General features: G+C 47.0%; 1 protein-coding gene across 3 annotated transcripts in view; it reads left to right on the forward strand.

The window, feature by feature from the left end:
• The first annotated feature begins 252 nt into the window (after window positions 1-252).
• Window positions 253-24,821, forward strand: part of SIDT1 (SID1 transmembrane family member 1) — a 38,981-nt gene continuing 14,412 nt past the window's right edge. The window contains exons 1-10 of one of the 3 annotated variants that reach the window (XM_065676156.1): window positions 253-654; window positions 13,210-13,331; window positions 14,293-14,463; window positions 14,660-14,705; window positions 17,053-17,154; window positions 18,351-18,434; window positions 19,064-19,157; window positions 20,196-20,267; window positions 20,654-20,747; window positions 21,514-21,557. In XM_065676156.1, the coding sequence (XP_065532228.1) occupies window positions 445-654; window positions 13,210-13,331; window positions 14,293-14,463; window positions 14,660-14,705; window positions 17,053-17,154; window positions 18,351-18,434; window positions 19,064-19,157; window positions 20,196-20,267; window positions 20,654-20,747; window positions 21,514-21,557 (1,039 nt within the window). In that variant the 5' untranslated portion in view covers window positions 253-444. Of the gene's footprint in view, window positions 655-13,209; window positions 13,332-14,292; window positions 14,476-14,659; window positions 14,706-17,052; window positions 17,155-18,350; window positions 18,435-19,063; window positions 19,158-20,195; window positions 20,268-20,653; window positions 20,748-21,513; window positions 21,558-24,821 lie in introns of those variants that run through there. The other 2 variants (XM_065676155.1, XM_065676157.1) reach the window with 2 other exon arrangements.

A 24,821-nucleotide genomic window follows, 5' to 3' on the forward strand; every position in this document is an offset into this window, starting at 1 on the left:
GCAAGCCGGTGCAAGCTGACTCGGTGGACCTGGGAGTGTTGAAGCCCCGCGGATGCAGCTGCTGCGGCCCCGTATCCATGTGCCTGACGGTGCCCCTGAGCTCACAGCACAGCTCCTCAGGGGGAAATGCTCCCTGACAACCGTCTGCCAAAGCCGGCTCAGAATTTGGGGCCGGGCACAGAGAGGAGACCCTCCTCCCCAGGGCCAGCCCGCCGGCCTCCCTTCCCTTTCCTCCCTCCCCTTCGCCTACCGGCCGGGAGGCAGAGGGTCCTTCTATGGGCAGGGGTGTGGGGCTGCTCCCCCGGCGTGTCGCCGGGCTGTTCATTTAAATTGCAAATACAGCGGCTCGGCGCCCGCCCAGCCGGGGGGAGGCGGGTCCGGGTGCTGCCCCGGTCGCCGGGCGTGAGGCTGCCCCGTAGGGCTGGCAGCGGCACGGACGAGCCCATGGCCCGGGGGGCGGCCCCGGCCTCCGGGGCTTCGCTCTGCGCCGTGCTTTGGGCAGCGGCGGCAGCAGCAGCAGCGGCGGCGGCGGCGGCGGTGGCCGGCCCCGAGGGCAGCCCTGCACCCGGCGCCTTCGGCCGCGTCTACCGGGGCAGCGTGAACATCAGCGCGGAGCGAGTCTACGCCTTCGCTTACCGCAGCCAGCCTGGGCAGGTAGGAGCGTCCGGCGGAGGGCCGGCTTCCCCGCGGCAGGGACAGGTACCGGGGCCCCTCGCTCTCTTCCCTCCGGTGTGGCTGGAGGTGGGGGGAACCGGCGCCGCTGCGGCTCCGCCGCTGTGCGGGAGCGGGCCGGGCTGTCCCTCAGCGGCCGGGGTCCTGCCTGCATCCTCCTGCCGCCGGGGGAGCAAGCTGCGGTGCACCGATGGGCTCCGCTCGCCCTCCCGTCGGCTTCCCTTGGCACGGCTGGGGCACATGGGGCTGTGAGGCCAGAGGACACAGGGCGGGCGGTGCAGCCTCCCACATGGGGGCTTGGTAGCCAGTGCGGCCAGCAGCAACATGGGCTTAAAGTCTAGAAGGGAATTAAGAGGATAATAGTACTACCTAAAATATATATATCTATATAAAAGGGGTGTGTGTGTTTGTGCAGTTAATAAGCCTTTTAAAATACCATTTCCCACACTTAAGCACTCCTGTAGGATCAGGGTGCTCTCCCCTGGAAGGTGAGACAGGTAAGGTGCTGTGTGAAGAGGCTGCCCAGCAGCGCTGCTAAAGCCCTGGCTGTGTGATAGGGGGAGGAAACCTGTCATAGCTATTGCGGCTTTTCCCCCTTCCCCCCCTTTTTAATGTCGTGTTTATCTGAAGGAGCTAAGTGGTACCTTGGAAACTGCCCCCGTTGTTTGGATTGGGTGTTAATTGCTGGGCAGGATGTTCTGATGAACCAAAAAGATGGTGAACCAGGCAAATGAATCTTTGCTCCTGTCCTCAGCTGCACAGGGTATGAAACATTGGAAAATACTGCTTTTCCCACACTGTATTTGTCATGTTTCAATATGAAGGGAGTTCATAGAGAGCATGATAAAAGGGGGAGGAGGTGAAGCAGGGGGAGGTGGTGTTAACCATCCCTTTGGGAGGCTTTGCTTTACTCTGAAATTCCAGAGCTTTAAAGACTCCTCTTTCTTCTATTATGTGTGTTACTATGTAATAAAATGCAGCTGGTATTTATGGTGCAGGAGTTGTGTGTCAGGGCTGTGATGCAACTGAGCCCAGCATTACTTACCTCTTAGGTGTCACTACTGAACCCAGTAGGTCAAAAGCACGCTTTGGGCATGAGCCTCTGTGTGGAAGCTGGTGGTGATGTACATAAGGCTTTTTCAGGTGTTACAGGTACTGGGTATTAGGATGAGGGTCTGTTGGCAGGCCACATGTTCGTGGGGCTTGGTAGTAGTGACAGCTCAAGTACTGACTGCAGCCAAAATGCATCTAGTTCTTTTGATTTAATGTCTGTTAATGTGTGTTTGCCAGACACCTTCCATAAAGAAGGAGATCTAGGGTGATGGCAGAGTGGGAGAAGGCAGACAAGGGAGCACATGGCTGCTCTGTGGTGTTTGTGGGCATCGAAATGCATCTGCTGCTCAATGGCTACTTTCAGACACTAGACCATTCCTATGGCTGTGAAGAGCCACCTAGTCCAGACTACTGCTGCACTTAAGGATAAACTTTAGTGGCCTGATATCCATGTTCCTGTGTGCTGGAACGTGAAATTTCTGCAGAGATGCTTAGCAGGTCAAGGCCATATCTAAGATGGGAAACCTCTGGTTTGAGGCTTAATATTTTTTTAATGCAGAACTCTCTAAGCACTTCCAGGAATGTGCTTTAAAAGGGCCATGCAACCAGCTCCTGCTGTGAAACCTAATTTGGAGGAGAAAGACCACATAAAGATGGACTGTCCCAGGCTTTCTGGTGTGGGATGCCCAGAGCAGGTTATGAGGATAGAGAAGGTCCTAGAGAAGAGAATGCTCCAGGGAGACCTTATTGTGGTCTTTCTGTATATAAAGGGGTCTTATAAGAAGGATAAAGAGAGGCTTTTTACAAGTCTGTAGTGACAGGACAAGGGGCTACAGCTTTGAACTGAAAGAGGATAGATTTGAGTTGGATGTAAGGAAGACATTTTTTTTACAATGAGAGTGGCGAGACACTGGAACAGGTTGCTCTGAGAATTTGTGGATGCCCCATCATTGGGAGCATGCAAAATCAAGTTGGATGGGGCTTTGAGGAACCTGATCTAGTGAAGATGTCTCTCTGCCCATGGGAGGGTGTTTGGACTAGATGATCTTTAAAGGTCCCTTCCAACTCAAACCACTCTATGGTTCCTCACTGAGAAGCCCTATTGCTATTCCTGAGCTGAAGATGCTATTCCTGAGCTGAAGCAGAAGCCTGCAAGAAGGTGCCTGGCCTAATTGGGATAATGGCTGCAGGTGTGTGCAGTCCCCTTCTCACTACAGCCCTGAACTAATGAGAGGCAAACATGGCTGGGTCTCCTCTTGCCGGCCTGGTCAGAGGTAGAGGTTGATCTGTTCTGGTGGTCCTGCATCTCCCTGCTGATGAAGATTGTTCAAGGTTTAGAAGCTTGATAGTGGAAATCTTGATTTTAATCTGGTACTGTGCTCTTGTGGGCAGGTATTTCTTGTGCAAAAGTTGTGTAGATAGGGAGGTGCTGTCCTCTGGGCAGTTATTGGATCTTCTGAAGGAATGCAAGTCCTGCAAAAACTCGCTGTACTGGTGTTTGCCTTCCACTGCAGTCTTCAGCCTTGAACATTTAGCGAGTGGAACGTCAGCCTTAGTTTGCCGGTTGCCTGCCACTCTGCTCATCTTGGGCTTTCTCAGTCTCTTCGTGTCTGTGCTGATGGCAGGTCAGCCAGAAGCCTCTGATACCTTGAGGCAGATACCACATGGACCATTAACCTTAGTTACAGGAAATATAATTGAATAAAAAGAGCATTTTCGATGTGGAAGGGCTGCAGTGGGTGAGTTTAATGCCTTTCCCTCTGAAGCAAAGCCAGGGCCGGAGTGGTCTGGCTCTGAAACAGGTTTGGTTTTTTTCCCCTGTGAATTATAGCTGTGAATTCTGCTGGTTTCCCCTCTCTGCTGTTCTCCCTCATGAGGGCAGGCCTACAAAGCAAGGGATGACATGGAGCCAAGGGTAAGATGTAAGAGCCGGCTTGTGACCCATCAGTTCTTTGGATTTGTTCTGGTTGCACATGTGCTATGGCTGCCTGGGCACATATGACAGTGCAGCTGGATAGAGCAGTGCTTGAATGATGGATGAGAGAAAGGAGGTAATTCTATTGTAGAACCATAGAATAAGAGAATGGTTTGGGTTGGAAGGGACCTTAAAGCTAAGTTCTAACCACCCCTGCCATGGGCAGGGACACCTTCCTCTAGACCAGGTTGTTCAAAGCCCCATCCAGCCTGGCCTTGAACACTGCCAGGGATGGGGCATCCAGTTTGGTGCTTTAGAGACTTACCACTTTCTGGGAAGTGTTGTGCTTGCCTGATCTCAAAGGATGTTCTTCATCCACGTAATCTTCCTTACTCCTTGGGATACAAGTATGCATGCACAAGGGAAGGGGAAAAGCAAGTCCTATCAGACTGTTCATGAGCAGATGTGTACAAGGTGAAGAAAGTACAACTTAGGCCTGTGGAGCACAGCCGCTTTGAGACAGGCAAATTACTTCCCTTCTGTGCAACTCTTGGATGTGTAAAATGAAAATAAGGTTACTCATATGCTGTCCAAGTCACCTAGCTGGAACTCTGATGCACATATATATTGCCAGGTCTCAGGTCTCTCTGTGTGTGTAGCGGGAAAAATCCTCCTACGTGCTATGCAAGCTTCATCTTGTGTCTTGAAGCAGGAGCTGTCAGGCTTTTTTTGTACTTGGCAGCTAGGATTTAGGTCTTAATTCCTGAGGTGGAGTTGTAGGGTGAAGCTGTGTAAGGAGAAGCACAGCCACCTGTGCTGCAAGGGTCTTCTTGCGGTGGCCTGTGAGCAGAGGGATATGAGAAACTCCTTCCTTGTGGCAGAAAGTCTCCATTTGTTCTAAGGTAGCCTTATTGCATTTCTAGTTTCCTTCTCCTCCTGGCTGCAGTTGGGAATCTTCCCCTCTGCACAGCTGTTTGTTTTAATGTTTAACTGTGAGTGTAAAAAGGACAGTAATAAACCCAGCTCTTGTGCCTGTCACTGCACCCCTGTTCTAACAGCAAAGGCAGATGTGCACTATCACAAGTCTGGTTAACAGTTACTTGAGCAAATAGCATTATTTGTTTTAGTATTGTTTAAACTGGAGTCATTCAGCATGGGGAAGAAATGAGCACACTTGTGAACATCTCCACTTCAACAAACCCAACATGTCCCTACTGGGGAGGGTGGAAGGAAGGAGAACTGATCTGCTGGGGCTGCCTGTGCAGGGTGTTCCTACCCAGAAGACTGAACAAGAGTTGTAGAATGTTTTTGCTGGATTTACTATTGACTGGAGAAGCCTTTATGTGACAAGTGAGAGAACCTGCTTAGTTCTGTGCTTGGAATAATACAAAGGCTTCCAAAAGGGAAAAAAAAAACAGGTATGTGTGGGAGTACCAAAGGAATTCAAAGTGAATGACTCTTTCCACCTTTGTAAGCTCTGGTAGTTGCTAGTGGTTGATTTGCTGAAAACACAAATACCACTAATATTGTGTATGTGAGTATCTCCTGTACCAGGTCCCAAGTAGCATAGGACACTATTATGAGGAAGAAGACTACTGGAGACAACAAAAGTTCCTCCTGATTTGGAGCTCAGGTCAGCATGATTTGAGGGGTATTTGGTTTTCTAACTATAGTCCAGGTATCTCTTGGGAGAACAAGTTTCTATCTTTCCATTTGTAAGCAAAGCTGGTGTAATCCAGGCACAGCTCTTAGACATTCATGCAGTGCATCTTCGTTGTGATAAGCCCAAAAGCTGAGCAGTGGGCTGCACCTATATGATGAGCTCAAGCTGAGCAGTGGGCTGCACCTATTTTAGGAGAAAGAGTGGGTGATATTTCCCTCCTCTTCCTCCTCTTCCCTTGCCAGGACTAGGAACAGAGCTTCAGTATCAGTTACCATATGGCCCAGCCTTACTGTAAGCTGTGATTGGCAGTAGATTAAGCTGTGGCTTCTTGTGCCCTGTGAGGATGGGTAGCTCAGAAGTGACACTTTCCTGTGAGGACATGTAGCTCTGGAGTGACTCTTTCCTATGTGGAGTTTATCTGAAGGATGGTAAGTAAGAAAGAATTACTCTCAGTGAATGAGTGAGAGAGGCTGTGTGCCACCATGGAGGGTTGCTAATATCATTATCTTTCCTTCCTTTATGATTGCAAATGTGAAAAAGTTGGCTGATCTAAAGAAGGGGAATCAACATTAGCAAGAACAAAAGTCTTTGATTTAGATATCTTAAGCTGTGTGACCCTCTAATAGAGACCAAGTGCTTTTTCCAGCCCAGAGAGCATAATGTATTTGCATTCCTCTGTCCCCTAGTGAATGGGTCTCTTATATCCCAGGTGTAGATGGCAGCTGCACATCCTTTCCTCTGGGCGAAGAGCCAGAACTGGAATTCACTCTCTGGGGTTTTGTGATGAGTCACTTGCCCAGACCAAAGCCATCTGTCATAGCTACAGGGAAACTCCTTGATCTGCTACACAGGGCAATCTGGTTTAATAAATGGCAGTGATCAAATCTTCTGTTTCACAGGTGAATGTAGGTCCCACTCCAGCAGCAGCCATGTCTGTTACAACAAGTCTAGGAACCATTTTTTCACCCAGTTTTGGGCTTCATGTATAGAACTCTTCAGGCAGGAGTTAAACTACCTCAAAGTATTCCCTTGCTCTCCTGTGTGTCTTCTCCATAATGTTAGTCTGCTCTAGTTCAAGTTTCAGCCCACAGTTATTCCATGCATACAATAAAACTGTTATCTTATGTTTGGGGGTGGCTGAACCTTAGCTGTGTTGGGGAGCACAGGTAAGGTTTAGTCTTCTGGTAATGCTGAGTGGAAGCCCAGCATTTTAGCCACAAAGATGGAGGTAAAATACAAATTGGGAAGACTATGAATGTTTGAACAAGAAGATCTCCTAAGGTCAGTAGAGCTTTTGTTGCTGCAGGGTCTCCAGGACCCGAACACTGTTACTTTTCGGTTGCTGGAACTAGTCTGTTCACCACAGGATGCTGGAAGGGCCTCAGCACACCACTTGTGGAGCCTACTATTAAATTTCTTACGAGGTAGAAATGTTGGCACAATGTCAGATCAAGAAAAATCAAAGCAAGTTCTAGTATATGAAGTCTGAAGCCAAGCAAGGTTCAACAGAATCCTTTTGGAATAACTTTTGTATATCTAATTAATCTCCTTTAAAAGAAACAACCAGCCCTAGGAGATGACAACATAGCAGTGTAGAGCACACAGCACTTGGAATGCTCTTGCTGCTTCTTTGTGGGGTTCTTGGCCACTCCTCACCCTGTGTGAAAAGCTCTTGCTTACAGAAGAAAGCAAAAGTACACTATGAGAGAAGTGGAGTGGGGATGTACTGAAAACACAAGCTGGGCTGTTGTTTTCTGCAGCAGAAAACACAGTCTTGGAAACTTTGTCTCTGGCAAAAATTGGAAATCCTCAGTGAAAGAGCGATGTGGGAGGTTGCTTCCCTTTGAGCCGGGGATGGGATTGTGTACCCACCTGAAATCCCTTCAAACTTCAATGATTATTTAACACTGTAGGATTTTGTTCTTTGTGGGTTTCCCTACCTGGAGGGGAAAAAGAGAGCACATCTTGAAGGAGTATATCAGTTTACAGGCTTTAAGAAAAAAGCCTGAGATCCACTCTGGTTTCTTGCAGAGTGGCCTGCAGACCTTCAGATGGTCGCTTTGGTGCTGGCAAGTGCTTTACTTTTATTTCCAATGTATAAGTTGATGCTGTCAAGCCTGATAACTTGCCATTGAACTGAAGCATCTCTTTTGAATTTTGATTTTGTTCTTAATCCTCAAATCACTCTTGTTGGGCTGCCCTGTTGTTTGAAGGCAAAGACACTCAGGTTTTGTTGTCTGTGTCCCTCCCCCCCTCCACCCCTTTCCCACCCCCAAATGTTTTGATTAAAACCCTAAAAATTGCTGAATAAGAGTAACTTCATCAAAGTGTCTCTCCTGGGTTTGAACCCTTTCCAAGAACAGTGCAGCAATTTGTATTACAAACATTTGCATTGAAAGTGGAGCCTGAAATATCCTTAAATAACTTGTGCAGAAGTTGTTGGGTAGAAAGCTTTTCCTATACAGACTTTATCTACTCTTTTGGGGGATATTTAGGGACTGAAAGTGCAGCCTGTGAAAGCTGTATTGCAAGGGTGCGCCATCTGCTTGGGTTGAGAATATAGTTTAGTGTGTTTGCATAAGCAAATGTTATTTTCTGCTGTGTGTACTTAGAGAAACACAGGATTTCAGAAACAGCCTTCATTTCAGTGTGTTTTAAAGCAAATGAACAATGGTTTTAAAGAGATGAAGGCAACGTGTAGGATATATAACTCAGTCCACATCTGAAGTGTCACTGAGGTGAAGAACCTGGGCGCCAAGAAGAAACCAGATGATGTTGTGACAGTAATCCCTGGAGTTATTGCTGTGAGCCTGGAGTGGCAGCAGATTTGGGAAGGTTCTAAACACACTTGTTTCAAGGGTTGCCCTAACCCAGAGTTCCAGCTCCTGTGGGTTAGGAAGATGCTATTTATTAGAGAACAGTTTGTTTCTTAACTGGCTCTTCAAAAAAAGAACTTATTTTCTTTTAATGTCTTCCTGAAGCCTGAGGGTGGTCAGGAACAGGCACCTCCTTCATCCAGCATGCCAGCTCCTGGTTTTTCTTTCTGGCTGTCCTGGAGGCTCCCTAGTGACGCTGGTTAGAGGACAAGATTTCAAAACCAGGAAAAGGTAAATATTAACATGCTTTGTATTTGTCTTCCATTTATGCTGCACAGATACTCTTACAAACAAGTGAACTCCTGGGAATGACCACGGCAGACAGTAAATCCACAGAGCATGTTTGCGCAAAGTGGAACTTTGAAATGAAAAATATGAATCCTGGAACAATTACATTAATGTGGCTGAGGCTGTGCCTGACACACTGAGTCTGCTGCTTAGTTTAGGCTGCTTTGGGTATTTAATTCTCCTGGCAGAAATGCTGGAAGAAAACTGTGGGCCAAGGTTATTTGATAGATGGCTTTTGGCAATTAAGACTTATTGATGTTAGGGCACAAAGTCAGACAGAGAAAGGCTGAAAGGGAATGCTCCTCTGAGCTCCATTTATTTTGCTGTCAGACAGAAGTAGTGCTCATATCTCACAAGAGGGCAGGAAAGAGGTTCTGTAATGCCTGTCACTGTCTTGTATCTATTCCTTCAGGGTCTCAGCTTCCCACTGTTGTGTTGTCAGTTGGAAGAGCAGCTTAGTTTGGCACTGACAACTGTGTGCTTCATTCGTTGCTTCAATTGCTGCAGCCCATCCAACTGCATCCTACTTCACTTAATTTTGGGGTTTACGTAAGATGAAGCACCTCTTTCTTGTGCAACAGCAGCAGTTCCGTGGCATTTGTCGACGCACCCTGCACTGAGATGTTCCATTGTAACTAGCAGCCTCCCTGTGTGCTTGCTGGATGCGTTCCCTGCCCACTGGCTTGGCTTGGTGCCTTCTCAGGTCCATACCCAAGTGCTGTTGCAATTTGGACTGATAATCCCCAGAGGTCTTGCAAGGAGTGGCTTGTGTGTAGGTGCGGCAGAGAACGTGGTGGAGTGCTAGTGTGATTCGAAGACTTTGCTTGATGTGAGATGGTGGAAAGGAATTCACTGCTTGCAGCAGGAACTCTTGTTGCAGCCTCCTGCCTGCCCTAAAATTCACATCCCCACAGTCTTAAGCTGATGTGTAATCTCTGTGGGAAATGCAGATTTAATAAACAGTCCAAGGACTCTTGTGTCAACAAGACTCCAGTTTGTTCTCCTTTATGTTTGCAGCCGTGTTGCTCCTGTTCAGCTGTGTGAATTCAGGCCCCGGCTCCTTCTGTGTGTTCCGATCTAGAGTATGGAATCCAGATATACTTATGTTTATTTCTTTCCTTTCCCCCCCCTCCCCCTATCTCCAGGGTGGTGATAGAAACAAAGTACAAATATTTGTCTTTCCTGGTCTAACACGTTTTTCTATAGTGCTGAGAGCCCTCTCTTTATTCAGCTGTCTGACTGCTCTGGCCACCTTGAAATACAGAAACCTCAAGGTCACTCATCTGAGAAACAAGACTGCCATCAGCTTGGATGTTGAAGAGAGGAGTCGCACATGGCAGAGGCTTGGCAATGGGAAGGAATGTGAGGAGCGAAAGTCTCTGAAGCAGTCCTGCCCCTGCCTCGGTGCAAAAGGAGTGTCCTCCAAGACTCATCCTGCACAAGCTTTGGTCGTCAGGATTAAAGATTGGGCTAGGTGGAAGTTTGGTCTTGAGGAAGTCACTTCCACTGATTTTTTTAGCAACCTTGGGATCAGAATTCATGGAATTGCATGAACAATATTGCTTGGAGGTCTGTTTGCAAACACAGGGGCTTTGAGAAGCACCAGGGTTCAAAAAACAGGCAAGGGGCTCCAGGTGAGGTATCAGCAGAGCATGAAAAAGGAGAGTGGGTTGCTTGAGTGCTGCCCAGAAGAGAGACTACAGATCTGTCATCTGGGGAGCAGAGTATTGCTGGGCAACTACTGGAAGGAGCCAGAGGGATGTGACTTGGGAGGGAAATACGCACCCCAGGTAGTTGCAAATGCGATGGCTTCTTGGCCATTCAGTACTGCAGCAGGAAGGGGACAGAGCTGTGAGCTGCAGGCTTTATGACACTGTCCCTCTTAACCTGGTATTTCTGAGGGTCATGCAGTGCGAGCTATACAGGGAGCAGATCTCAGGCTTTGAATGTCTCGGGCACCGCCACAAGTTAATCTCTGAACGTGTTGCTCGTGCCCTTCTGCCTCTTCTTGCACACTTGAGTCTCGGCATGTGTAAAATGGAGATGATTATAGCATGTCATTGCAGAATCAAGAGGCCTTTCAGTAGTTGCATAGTAACTATATGGGGGAAGCTAAAACTCACGAAAGTCTTTGCTTACCTGAGCAGGCCCTGCAGGCATCTTGTGTGGCAGTTGCCACAACAGCAGAGCTGCATGGATATAGATGATCAGTCTTTAACAGCATGAATTAGTCTTGGCATTGCTTATTGTTAGTGAAGTAAATGTCTAATAGGCTTGGATTCATAGGCAGGTTTCTCCCTCCCTTCTCTCTCCCCACCCATCCCTTCCTCGAAAGAAACTTGACTGCTTAGACTATTAAAGCATTTAATGTGGGAGAGACTTAAGATCTCAAAAAAGAAATGCTCAGTGCCCAGAAAGGTTGGACCAGATAATGCTGGAGGACCCTGCCAACCTGGTATTCTATAATTCAGTGTATTCACCTATAGGTTGAGGAGAGAGAAGCAGTTATTGGAGTTCACAGCAGTTTGTATCTCTGTGCACATAAGGGCAGTCAGTAGCTCTTGCTCAGAGACATTCCAGCTATCTCAGGTGAGGAACGGCAGCAGGAGGAGGCTTGAGAAGAGTAGGGCCTTGACTGGGTTCAGCTTGCAGAGTTTTTCAGCTGTCTTATTGCATCCACAGCCATGGTTTTCATCATCTGAGGAAACAAAAGTGCTAAATCTTTTGGCTATATTCAACAGTGGACATTAAGACAAGCAGGGGTGTGTTTGGGTAAAACTGTGTGTGAATGGAGCACTAATGAGTCCCCGTATGAGCAGTTGAACTGTTGGGCTTGTCTAGGAAGTTGTTACAGAGGTGGCCTTGTGTTGTAAAAGATGGGGGGTTGCATGCTCTGCAGGTTTGCCTTGGGCAGTTACAAAGCTTTCACACCTGGAATACTGTGTCCAGTTCTCTTCAAAACAGCAATTATATGGATTTACTGGAATGAGTCCCATGGAGAGCCACAGAGATGATTAAGGGAACAGAGCATTTCTCCTATGAGGAGAGGTTGCTAGACTTGGCACTGCTCAACCCACAGGAGAGGGGATCTCATTAATATAACACCTGAGATAGAGATATATATATATATATGTATATATATATAGTATAAACACCTGATGGAAGAAGGGGGAGCTGGGCTCTTCTCAATGGGTCCATGGGTAAGAGTGACAGGACAAGGGGCAATAAGCTGAAACACTGGAAATTCCACGTGAACTTTTTTTTGTTCTTGCATTTTTCCCAACTGTGAGGGCAGTCAAAAACTGGAACAGGTTGCTTGAGAGGTTGTGGAGTCTCCATCTGTGGAGGTATCCAGAACCTGACTGAGCCCTGAGCAACTTTGCCTTGAGCAAGATACAGTAAATTTACAAAAGGTGAGGATGGGATGCTTGTGTCATGTTAGGTGCTGTGAGTTACTGTTTCCTGCAAGGGCAGGAACTGCCATTTCAAAATGGGCTCTTGATAGAGACTCCAAAGGAAATCAGGCTCCAAGGCTTGCCTGTCCTCTTTGGATTTAAGGGCTTGTCTCATCTGGCAGTGAGCTACCTGTGAAGGTACTTGCTCAGTGTATGCTTAAGCTGCCATCCAGAGTAGCTGTTCTGCTGCTGCCTTGCTACCTCTGGATGTTTTCTCTACGTTTGCTGCTCTTGGAGGACATACAGTTGAGATATCTGTGTTTCACTGATCAAGTGAGAGACTATTCTAACTTTTCAAGATGTGGTGGGCTTAAAATGTGTGTATCTTACCTACTTCATATGCTCTCATATCACATCATATCATCCATATATCATCAGCCATCGATGTCATCAACAGAGATGTGCAGTCTCTTCTGATAAGTTATGCATTCTCATACCCTGTTTTCTTTAGCGACGTGTGCAGCTCCAGAGAGAGAGCTGAAGGGATGTTCTCTTCAAATGGAAATGGTGGCATTGCCATTTGGTGCATACAGACTGCTTGCGTGCTTCTGAAAGCAAATAAAAAACTGAGGGCATTCTACTCCACAGCTGTACTACCTCTGCAACCATGTGGTGGCCAGATAATGTGAGGAGAAATTCCGGTTGCTGGTGCGGTGGGTTCCATTAAAACCCTTGCTCACAACCCAAAGCAGCCTTCCTTGCGTAGCTGAGGGCAGTTGGCAGTGTATTCTTGTTTTGTTAGGTGGTGTATGTATGGGTTATGGTCGTCTCGCTATCATTTACAGCAGAGCCAGATGTTAGGAATGAAAAAGCAAGTTAGCAGCTAACTATTAATGTTGGCCTCAATCATTTTTGACTCCATGATGTTGTTTGAGTTGGGTACATGAGAGTCCAAGGAAAAAAATTCTCAGTTGTAGCCTTGGGTCTGTATTTTGTATGTATGTTTGCTTGCTTTTATAACACAGGTTATTCAGGTTGCTCCCATTTGGGTAAGTGAATGTCTTATTACATCTGCTGCATCTATCCATTGTGTCTTGTCTGACAGTCACCTCTGACCTGGGGACAGGGCTGTGATTCTGGATTAGAGTGGCAGCAAGAAGGCATTTCTATAAATGACCTCTGGATCTGAATAACCAGTGCAGTGACAGTGTTGATCTTCCTGTTGAAATTGCCAGCATCTAGGTCAGACTGAGGAAGGGGTGCAGGCTTCTCCCACGTGGATTTGAAGCTGTCTTGTTCTTTCCCTTCAGCTAACACCCATCTGTACTTTCCTTTCTCTTCTCACAGGTTGATGCAGTGCGGGTGTATGTGAACAGCAGCTCTGAGAACCTCCAATATCCTGTCCTGTTTGTAGTTCGCCAACAGAAGGGAGTGCTGTCATGGCAGGTCCCACTAATTTTTCGAGGCCTGTAAGTACTGGAGTCTCGTCCTTGTAACACACTTGTCTGCCAGCTGTATCTCTCATCAGCTTTCCTCAAGTGCTACATCTTGCTGCTTCTGTAGACCACAGGGTTTGGTTGCAAAGCATGATTTCTAACTGTCAGCTGAACACAGGAAGACTAGGATTTGGTAGGTAACCTCTTAGTTGACAGCCTGCTTGGTTTCTCGTGTATGTCTGCTGGGGATCTGCCTGTATTGCTAGTCAGTGAATCTACCACATGGCATTGTTGTCACTTCCACAGTTGCTTATGGTATGTGCAAGTAGTTCTTGTGCTCTAGTTTGGAGCAGGGTTTTAACAAGCTCTCAAAAGAGCGCCCTAACTGCTGTGTTACAGTGCATTTGGGCAATAAGGGCTCTCTTCTGTTTCTCACCCCAGGTACACCTAAGTTGAGTCTATTATGGCTGGTGGTGGTTGTTTTCGGAATGTTTTCTTTGTGAAAGTAGTGCTGCTGTGTATCTTCAGCAATCTCAAAGCTCATCAGGCTGCAAGTACTGAGACTTTGCAAGCACCTTAGACCACCTGAGATGGGAAGCTTCATCTGCCACTGAAATGCTGGTGCCTGGCAGCAGATACCCTGCAGTCTTTTGGCCGATGTAGGGGGTGCTTATAACAGTGGTTGTCCTGGGCTGCCGTTGCTCTCTCTGCCTCCAGCAAATGGCAGATGTGCTAGATCTGCAGATGGAGCAGGCAGCTGTGAGGGAAGCGAAATGTTGGGGATGGCTACTCCCTTATGCAAACCACAAGATGCAACAGAGGTGGAGTTTGAGCTCTGAATAAAAGGCTTGATGATCTTGGCCTTTCAGATTAGTATTTCAGTTATGCAAGCAGGGGATTATGTCATTCTTGGAACTGCCAAGCAACTTTTTAACTGCTTTCTCTCTCTTTTTCCATCCAACTTCCCCTTCACTCCTTCCCCTGGCTGTTGTAGCTATCAGAGGACCTACAATTACCAAGAAGTGAGTCGTACCCTCTGTCCCTCTGAGCCAACACCTGAGACAGGATCCTCTGACCAGATCATATTTGTGGACGTCGCTTCCATGGCACCGTTTAATATTGCGTATGAACTACTAGTCACCAGGCTTGAGAACTTCCAACTTGAGTAAGCTGGGATGTGAGAACACAAATGTAATTTCTTCATGTATCTGTTGCGCAGGGATTTGGTTAATCTGCTGACTCTTCCCTTTTTCCTTCCCAGAACAACAAAAGATGTTTTATTTTGCTTAATCTAAAGGTTTTTTTTGTGTGTTCCAGCCCTGAAAGTTTTAGACTTCAACATGCTGGTATTTCTTTTGTAGGACCAACAAAGCCTTTAACTTCACTGCCAGCCCTTCCCAGCCCCAGGTAAGGAGGTGTACTGTGTGTCTTACCACATCCAAATGGTTGATGCAGTCCTTTGTTAGAGATAGCAAAAGCCTTACATGACTAGGTCATTTCTCTTAGGATGCAGGGAAACTTCCTTCCTCTTGAATTTTCTGTGGATATAGTGAAGAGGTAACGGTGCTTTAGCCCCTTTAGGGGCATGTTTGGGTCTTCTTGCAAAGCAGTTAAGTAAACTGAAAAAATGTGACCAGAGCAAATGAGTAGTGTCTGTAGTTTGGGAAATTCCAGAAATGTACAGAAGGCCAGAGGCCATTGGACTGCTACCTTAATGGAAAAGGAGATGGTGTGCACTAGTATCTTGTTCCAGCCATTGCTGGTTCAATTGCCTGAGTGTGACTTGTCAAGATGCAGTCTTTACTGGAGAAAAATAAATACCTAAATAAATAAGCTAATGATACAGCAGAACTCAGACTGCTGTTCCTTGCTCATGGCAGCAAGGTGACTTGGAGGTGCTAAATTAAATGCCTCATTATTAGTTCAGAAGAGTGCACACATGTTCAGCATGTCCAGCTGAGCAGCCCTGTTTATAGCCCTGCAGATACTACAAGTCCTTTCTTGAATGAGAATGCTGTTGGCAGTAACTATAGTGATACAGGAGCTCTTAGAACTGGGGAAGTATGTAATTTACCCAGGCTGTCTGGTACTCCAGTTCTGTTTGTGCTATCACTGTTAGTAACACCACTTAATTTTAGGTTTCCTATTACCAGGCATTCCAGCTAATATTTTTTGCTGTCAAATGTCTTAAGCTGGTTTGCAGTTACATGCAGTATTTTATATTATAGAAGCAATAGGGAATGGTGGTGACTCTTTATAAGCCTTTGTTACTTAGGATCTTGTAATTTGAATGTTGAGTCTTTAGGATCTGGCCTGGAATTAACTTTGTGACTTTGGTCTGTTATTTTTCACAATTAGTAGTATGAGATCGATGACTTTAGTTACAGACTAAGACAGTTAAGAGAGCGGAAGATGAGTGCTTCTTCATTCCTATAGTGCTGAGGCTTTTGTATATCGAAGTATTAAGTAGTTTTCAGGGGGAAAGAAAAGAAGGCAATTCAAAATTTATATGGGTGTTGGAACAGCCCTAAGACTGGAAAAATACTGAAGGACAACTGAAGGAGTTGTTGTCTGGAACCCAGCTCATGCCTTAGGGCAGAAGGAGAAATTAGAAGTGATTGTATAGGTCATGAGTATTGCCTGAATGTGCTTATACCACTGACAGCCTATGCAGCAGAAAACTGTAGGTGTCAATGCCCCTTATGTTAATTCTGTACTCTGGTATAAGTGTGGCTTAAGAAGATGATGATAAGGAAGTCCTCATGGGTGACTTCCTCAAGGACCTAAAACTTTGCAAGGGTAAACTCAGCCCCTTGTGTAAACTGTGGCTGTGAGCCTGCACAGCCACATCTGGGCTTCAGGTAGGATGATGGGAGCCCTTATGACAAGCCTCCCTGCTGGCACAAAACACACTCCTCCTTCAGCAGCCAGTTGGTGTAGGAAATCAAACTTTTAATGGAAGAAGATGCAAATAACGCTGTTTCCTGGGACATCTTTTGCCCAAATCTGGAAAGACCCTTGTTAGGACAGGGAAGGGCATTTCCTGACCCCACAGACTGGCCTATGGACCTGCTCAAAGTATGGGAGCACAAAACTCACCATTCCTTGCCTCCAGAGGAAAAGTAAGAATATTGGCAGGTGTTAGCATCTCCCAGTTTTTTTCAGAGCTATAGCTGAATTATTTTCAAAGCTGAACTGATAAGAGAAAACCCCCATTACCCTTTGCCCTCAAACCCAAAAACCCTAAATCCTACAACTAATATCAGGCATTTATTTATGAAACACTTGACAGAGTTTCAAGCATTTGACCTAATACTTCTCACAGTCTCTCTGTGAGGCAATTCATCTGAGAGAAACTCTTATGATATGTTCCACATAAAGTACAGCTAGCAGTATGGAAACATTTGGGAATTGTTCATAGCAGCATAAAATGGGCTAGGGTATAAAATGAAGTCACTTTAGCTTCATCGGGTAGGAAAAAGCTTAAGGGGAGCTGAAGCTGTGCTCTATCTTGCGTGTTCAAGATGTGTGTGTCTAACAGCCTGCTGTGCAAGGTGGGGAGTCGTCTGTACATATTTAATCTGCTCTTCTGTAGCATAAGGTCCTACTATTTGAAATCTGAATTTTTGTGACAGGTCTTCACATCCAAGCCCAAAGCCCAGCTTGGGCTGTGCAGGTACCTTAGGGAGGCTATGAAGCTCCTGGCAGGGGTGATTTCTGGACCGTAACTCTCAGCACTCTGCTTTCTCCTCAGTATTTTCTGTACAGATTTCCTGAGGATGTTGATTCAGTCATCATTAAAGTGGTTTCTGATGCAGTCTATCCATGCTCCGTTGTCTCCGTCCAGGACATTGTGGTAAGCCTGAGCAGAGAAGGGTAAGGAGTTGCCTGCTAGAGCATTGTGTCCTGCTGTGAGAGGGGCTCTGCTCCAACAGAGGGAAAAGACTTGGTCTTTTCTAGGCTTTTTTCACTAGGGCTTCACCCTAGTGTGGTGGTGGTGAAGAGAGCCCCTGAAAGAGGAACGGAAACTCTGGGAAGGAGGCAAAGGCAGGGCTGCTTATACCCTGATTTTTATTGCAAATAGATGAACAAGCTGTTCGTCTCCAGCCTGTACACAGGGCATTTGTTATGTTCCCTTGTAAGGTTTAATACCTTGCTGCACTGTGATACGGGTCTTTGTCTCCATGGAGTGGTGTTGGATGGGATGCTGGTGGCTGAAGGAGGACAGTGCTGTTCCCTTGATGGAGCCTTCTCCTGGCTCAGGGCAGCATGGGGAGCTTCTGACTTCCCGACAGGTGTCTCCTCCTTTCCCATTCTATTTCTCCTCTATGCAGTTACTCATCCCTTTTCATGGGAATGGGAGATCAGCTGTTCCCTGCCATAGAAGTTGGCTGTTGCTTGTAGCTGGGAATAGCCCCATATTTATCCTCCTTTCCCAGCTCCATGAATGATGCAAGGACCTGCATTGTGGAAAGAGCATGATGGTGACAGAGGTGCATGATGGTGCACAGAGGTGCAGCAGCCTTGGCTGCTGGCTCTGAAATCCTGGCAGTCACCTTTAATACCTGTGGTGAGGAGAGGAATGAGTAACATCAACTCCTGCCCACAGCTTTGTGTTTGAATGGTAGAAGGGCAGGAGCGGAGACTGACAGGTGATTTTCAACCTACCAGATATTAAGAATAGTGGAAAAGAGTAAAATGAGGGCAAACACTTGGCATATAGTACAGACTTTAAAGCATGACACAACCAGTGTACAGCTGAGCATATGCACTGCCCTGTGGGAATGATGGAGTGATCAATCTGGCTAAATGCTTCTAGGATTAAACTGCAGCCCTCTTGTGATAATGCTAAGATCAGTAAGTGAAGGCCACAACTGGTGACTTCAGAGCAGCTTTCCTCGCTTCTGAATGGGTCCTGGTTGTTCTGTTCCCCTTGTTACCCTGAGCAGGGCCTTTTTTCTGCTGTTCTGCATTGTCTGTTCTCCTGCAGGCTTCCTGTGAAATTAGTTCAGATTCTGCCCCTGGTTTAACCCTTAGTTGTGTCTGTTTTAGTGCCCAGTATATGACCTGGACCATAATGTGGAGTTCAACGGTGTTTACCAGTCTATGACTAAGCAGGCAGCCATAACGGTGCAGGTAAGAGGCTGTTTTTTGTCTCAGTGTTGTTGTTTTGGGTTATTTTTGGTTTTGGTTTTGTTTGTCTGTTTTACTGGCTTGTCCTATGCATTCCTAGCTTGCTTTTGATTCTGGTGTGCTGTGAGCTTTTGCTTTTTAGGTCAGCTGATATAAGTGGAAGAAGTGATATTACCTTTTACTACAAAACCTTACTTATGTTTGCTTAGGTAGGTGTGTTATGCTTTAGGTACTGAGGTTCTAGATCAGGGTAGCTGCAGCCAGGTGCCTTCTGTTTGAACCTGGCTCTTCTACCATTGAGTGGTGGTAGTAGAGCCTTTGTAATAAGCAGAGCTTAGGCAGATGGTTTGCACTACTTAAAGTAAATAAATGCATTAGTATTAGCTTGCTTGTACTGAGGCACTGCTGTACTGCATAGTGTTGAACTCAGTCAGCTTATTGTCAGCAAGGAGGAGAGGAACACCCGTGGAAGCCAAGCTCTATGCAGAACAGGCAGGTCTCTGGAAGGCTGCTGCCTGTCTAGTGACTAAAACCTGATTTCTGGCCTTTTGGAGCACTGCCTCTGCTTTGCATTGGAGGGAGAGGCTCCTTCACATCTCATGGAGTCTGTCCTCTTCTATCCTTCTGTGCAGAGAAAGGATTTTCCAGGTGAACAGTTCTTCGTTGTATTCGTCATCAAGCCGGAGGATTATGCCTGTGGGGGTTCTGTGCCTTCTTCTATTCATGGTAAGTTGTGCTGGGGATTGGGTTTGATTGCTGATGGGTCCTTTGGGACCTTCTTGTGGGAGGACACAGGTCTTACAGCTCTGTCTCTTCCAAATAGCTGTGAGGAAGAGTGAAGTATAAACTTGATATTGTTGGGTAGGTTACAAGTCTTGACCAATCCAGGAGGTGGCTGGCTGGTACAGCACCTGGCTTACTAGGGTTATGCGCTTGTCAGAGGAGTCACTGGACTCTTGGGAGATGGCCAGGGAATGCTGTTTACAGCTTTTTGGAAAAATTAGTCATTTTAGGAGAATAATTTCACAGATGGGAAAGGCAGTAGAACAAGTCAACAAATCTATTGCCTTTCCCAACCAGAAAACACTGTGTTCACTTCCTGTGCAGTGGTAACCACTAATGTGGTGGCTGTAGGTGGAGTTGGGGACATTTGTATCCCCAAAGCCAGATGGCTTCCTCCTGTATGAGAAGCTAGACTGCAACCAGTAAATATACTGGGCTCCCTCTACAGCCTCTTCCTTCTACCTGTCTCCCAATTGCACCCTTAAAACAAGAGTTGGCACCTTCTGGGTGTCTTTGCTGGTAGTTTTAGGACCAGGTAGAGTTGTACTGGCAGGGTGTGCTGATCCCTGCTGAAACAGAGCCAGTCACTAGCGTGGCAACCTGCACAGAAGTGTTTTGCCAGCAGAGCTTCGGCCAAAGGAAAAATGGTGTCACAGTACCTGTAGTGAGAGAAAGTGCCCTTTGGGGACTAGTTGAATAGGAGATAAGATGCTCTTGGATTCAGGCATTCAGACCTGAACAGTGTATGGAAGGGTAAAGGAGGGATTTCTCATCTGAAAACCAGGCTATGGATAGGGAGGAAGGGGAAAACCTGCAGAAAAGGCTGTATGTTGATTAGTCTGAGTAAGGTTTAGAGCAAAACCACACACAGGTGATAGTGAAAAGCCAGATGCTGGTGTTTTTGCAAGTGCAGAGAACTAAGATCAGAGCCAGGGTTTTAATGTTTGTTTTTATATTTGCTGTACACTTTGCATCTCACAGGGAATGTCAACCGTACCTGGAACCTGCAGCGGACAAAGAACCTCCAAGTGACGATTGTGCCCTCTGTTAAAAGTCAGTGCCTTTGACAGAGCAATGCAACTTTACTTGGCACTTCTATGTAGAAGGGTATGGGTGGGCTAGCAGCCCTCTGATGGGATAGTGAAGAAAGCACCAGCAAAGGAGTCAAAACCCAGCTGCAGCCCTGGTCCCTTCCAGGAGGTGCTGTGTGGCACAGGGTGGTCTCATGGGCAGACCAGCTAGTGCTGGGGTGAAGAAATGGGGGGAGACTTTGCAACAGGTTCTGGCAGTTCCTCTTGAGGAAAGCAGATGGGCTTTGGGGGGCTGTTCTGAGTTGGGTGTTGCCACCAGGTGGTGGTGGGAAGAGCAGGATGGGAGCTCTGGCTCTGAGAGGGGCTGTCTCTGCTCTGCATTGACTGATATGCCATCTCTTTCCTCAGAGTCTGTTTATGTCCAGGCCATGTTCTTCAGCTTCCTGAGTTTCCTCTCCTTTTACCTGGGCTCAGTGGTTGTTGCTTTTGTGCACTACATCAGGTGAGTTGAGGGGTTTTACAAGAGCAACCTTTCTATCATCTCAGAGATGCCTCACCCTGCAGTACCTTTGGGGCCAGTGGGCATCAAGCATTTGAACAGAGCAGTGAAAGAAGTCCATGACTACTCAGTATAGGCACCTACTGACTATGAGCCACATGGGGATCATGGCAGTGTGATACTGGGTCCCAGAACACTGTGGAGAAAAGGTACTTCACAGAGTGCTGGACTGAGTACTGCAATATGTGGCAGTGACTCAAATAGGGCCCTGGAGTCCTGAGAGCACTGGTTTCCTTCCTGACCTGTGTTCTCTGCCCCAGACTTTGGTGCCTGGGCTTGTGTTGAGAATACCTGTCTGAAGTGAACTTGGGCATAGGTACCCTGACAGGTTGTTCTAGGGGAAAAAAAGGGGGGGAGGAGGGGGAAATAATAAAATCTCTCCCACCATGCTGAGCAGTGTAGGATGGGATGGTCATGTAACTGGTTGTCCTGCCTCTGGTGGATAGTGGAGATGGTAAAATCCCTTCTGTTGGTTTGGAAATGGGAGAGGTGGGTAGCAGGCAGTCATGGCTGAACCATGGCTGGTCCAAACAACATTTTCCTTTTATATTGCTTTTGTTTGTTTCTTTTATGTTTTATTTATATTGGGTTGGTTTGTTTTGTAGAGGTTGTACCATATTTACCTATTGGTGTCCTAGATAATCCTGCCATGGCTGGGAGGTGATGGGGTTTGTTGGCTATCTCATGACTGCTGTGTGTCCCTTTTCAGGGTTCAGAGGAAGGCTTCAGCTGGGAGACTGTGTCCTGAGGATGGTAAGGGTTTTCTTTCCTTTGTGACAACTTTAAGTGAACAGCACAGCAAGTACCTTCTGTCCCTTCTAGCCTTTTTTTCCTGTACATGTACCACGTAGTCCCTGGTGCTAATAAAAGATATTAGAGCTTCCTCTCTGCCCTCACAAGGGTGCCTGAAGCAGGCTCGCCTGAACCTGGTCCTGACCCCATACATACCCCAAGGAGCTGGCTTTTAGAGGGGTGGAGGAAGGGCAAGCCTTGGCTAGATCTGGCTGCCAGCTAATGTTCCTGATGCCAGGTCTGTTCATTTCTAAGCAAGCCACTCTGAAGTAGCCAGCTCTTATGTTTTAAGATTTCCTCTCCCTGCTTTAAGCACAGGCTCTCTAATTTTTTAAATTTAACTTAAATTTTAGTTTGTTTTTAACTGGAAATGTTCTAACAAGTGAATGAATGACTGATACAGTTTGGTAGTGCTGTTTGTGTATTTACTTTGTGGTATTGGATTCAGTTTACTTTATACTGCACCCACCTTTCAACATGCTGCAGATTTCTGCTTTATACAGACATAGCTGCAGCTGAGAGGCTGCCAGTGGAAGATGGAAATTTTCATCATGTGAGGAGGGGCACTGGGAGTTCCTGCGTTTTGGAGCAGTGTTGGAGGCTGTTTAAATATTTAGTGTCTGCAGAGTAGTTCAAAGCACTGGTGGTGTTAAGGACATTGTCATTTGTACCCTTCTTCTGGAGAAGGGGAAGATGTTGTTTTTTGGCAGCATTGAAAGGTTCTTGGTGTGTTCCCTCCTTGGTGTGTTCCCTCCTTGGTGTGTTCCCTCCTTGGTGTGTTCCCTCCTTGGTGTGTTCCCTCCTTGGTGTGTTCCCTCCTTGGTGTGTTCCCTCAGCTCCTTCAGTCTCTCTAGTCTGCTGCAGGCCACCAGATAAGCATACGATTATAACTGACCTGTACTTAAAAGATCAGCAGTGGAGCTTCACTCTGACCTGGCATTACTTGGGTTAATGTTTCTGCTGATGACCTGAGGATATATGGATTTTTCAGCCACTGAGATCCACATATTCATCCCTGTATGTGGAATGTGTATAAAGGTTTTCTTCACAACCAAATGAGCAGGGGACTGTAAAAGATGTGCTTAAAAACATTCTAATTTTAAGTCATTTGGGATGGATCCTGCTGTGAGACAACAGCAGGTCTAAGGCCACTGGAGAAAGGAAGGGCCTGTATGTCAGGGGAGTCTGGGGAAGCCAAAGAGACCTGGCAGAGGCTGGAGACCATGGAAGAGCTCCAGGGTGGTGACAAGGGATCACTGTCTAAGGCAAGGACACACAGCCTCAGCCGCATGAGACCAGGAGCTTCAAGGAGTGCTGCTGATGCTGGAGCTGAGGGTTCCTGTGCTGAAAGCAGTTCAGAAGCTGCTTTCCAAGCTGCCCTGGAGACAGGTGCAAGTTAAATTCTGGTGGTTGGGAAGTCCCTTCAGAAGCTGCAGGGCACAAATGCTGTGCTTAGCACAGATCTGGAGGGTTCCAGGGCAGGGAGGAGTCCTGAGCAGCAGCCCTGTGACAGGACAGAGGAGCACAGTTCTTTCACAGCTCCTCCCAGAGGTATCTCTCCTGTGACCTGTCCTGTTCCTTGTACTCTGACACCTTCACATTCTTGGCACTGTGCATCAAAGCCACATCTCCTCTGGGGAGGAACTGTGTCCTACCCACATGCTGTTTCTTTCTCTATTGTGTCTCTGCAGGGTGTGTATCTGACTGATGCCTATAAAATGGTAACTAGCATCCTCCCTGTCCTCGACATCACCAAGGGCATGCTGGCTTTCTCTCTTGTTTTTGATTTCACAGAATCACAGAATCCCAAGGGTTGGAAGGGACCTAAAAAGATCATCTAGTCCAACCCCCCTGCAAGAGCAGGGTAACCTACAGTACATCACACAGGAATTTGTCCAGGCGGGCCTTGAATATCTCCAGTGTAGGAGACTCCACAACCCCCCTGGGCAACCTGTTCCAGTGCTCTGTCACTCTTACAGTAAAGAAGTTCTTCCTGATGTTAACGTGGAACTTCCTATGCTCTAGTTTACACCCATTGCCCCTTGTCCTATCACTGGATATCACTGAAAAAAGCCTAGCTCCATCATCCTGACACCTACCCTTTACATATTTGTAAACATTGATGAGGTCACCCCTCAGGCTCCTCTTCTCCAAGCTAAAGAGACCCAGCTCCCTCAGCCTCTCCTCATAAGGGAGATGTTCCACTCCCTTAATGATTTCTTTTTTTTCTTCCTCTTCCCACCCACTGGAATTTCTCTTCCTCTAAAGTACCCCTGGATCTTGTTGACTTCATTGTTCCCCTTTCCTTTCCCCTCTCCAACCAAGAAAGTGTGGACGGAGGTACTGAGCAATCTGTCTCTGCCCTTTGTTTTCAAATATCCTGTAACAACATATGCAAAAGCTCCTTTGCACCCACCTTATGCCCAGCTTCTACGGTTAAGTTTTATCTAAGCTCACTGAACACCTCCCATTCCACATCATCACTACCTGGTAGAGGCAGTAGCTGGAGGAACCACACCTAGTGTGGTACATTTACTTTGCTGACTCACTTGCACACTGTGAGGTGGGACTGAAATTAGTGGCTGAGCTGGGTCCAGAGCAGCTGTTAGAGACGGGGCAGAGCACCACTTCCCCCTGGCATTCCTGCTTTGTCCAGATTTAAATCTTTCCTTGGTTACTTGGGAGAGAAGGTTGACAGGTCACTTGAGAAGGTAAAGCCTGGTCTCAAATGAGGAGGGAGCATTCCTATGGGGCAGGACGGACAGGAGTAGGAATTGAGCATGGTGCTGTGAACATGGGGTAATGCTTCTTTCACCCTCTTCCTAGTGATCTGGGTTTCCAAGTGACTTTAAAGCAACAGGAAAAACTGCCACGAGAGAGGGAGGATTGCACAGTGGGTGATGAGTAGAAGGTGGATCTTGCTCCTGTGGCAACCTACAACGGCATCCTGCTAATCCCAGCTCAGGGCTGAAGGGGTGTCATGTGGGGGGCTGCAGTGTGCCAGAGCCTTCCTTCTGTTCTCAGTCCGTGCCATGTTGTCCACTTCTGATGCTCCTCAGGGCTGTTCACTGTCTAATCAGAGAGATGGGGCAGGAGGGTAGAGAAGCTGAAATGGAGACCAGCTCTCCACAGCCCAAGCAGTGCAAGTCAATACGTTGAAGGAAAGCAGTAATTTGGACTTGAATGGACAAATGCATGAGGTGGGGAAGGAGAAGAATTAGAAAT

This window comes from Lathamus discolor, chromosome 4 (assembly GCF_037157495.1).
Source record: "Lathamus discolor isolate bLatDis1 chromosome 4, bLatDis1.hap1, whole genome shotgun sequence".
In the NCBI taxonomy this organism is placed as follows: domain Eukaryota; kingdom Metazoa; phylum Chordata; class Aves; order Psittaciformes; family Psittacidae; genus Lathamus; species Lathamus discolor.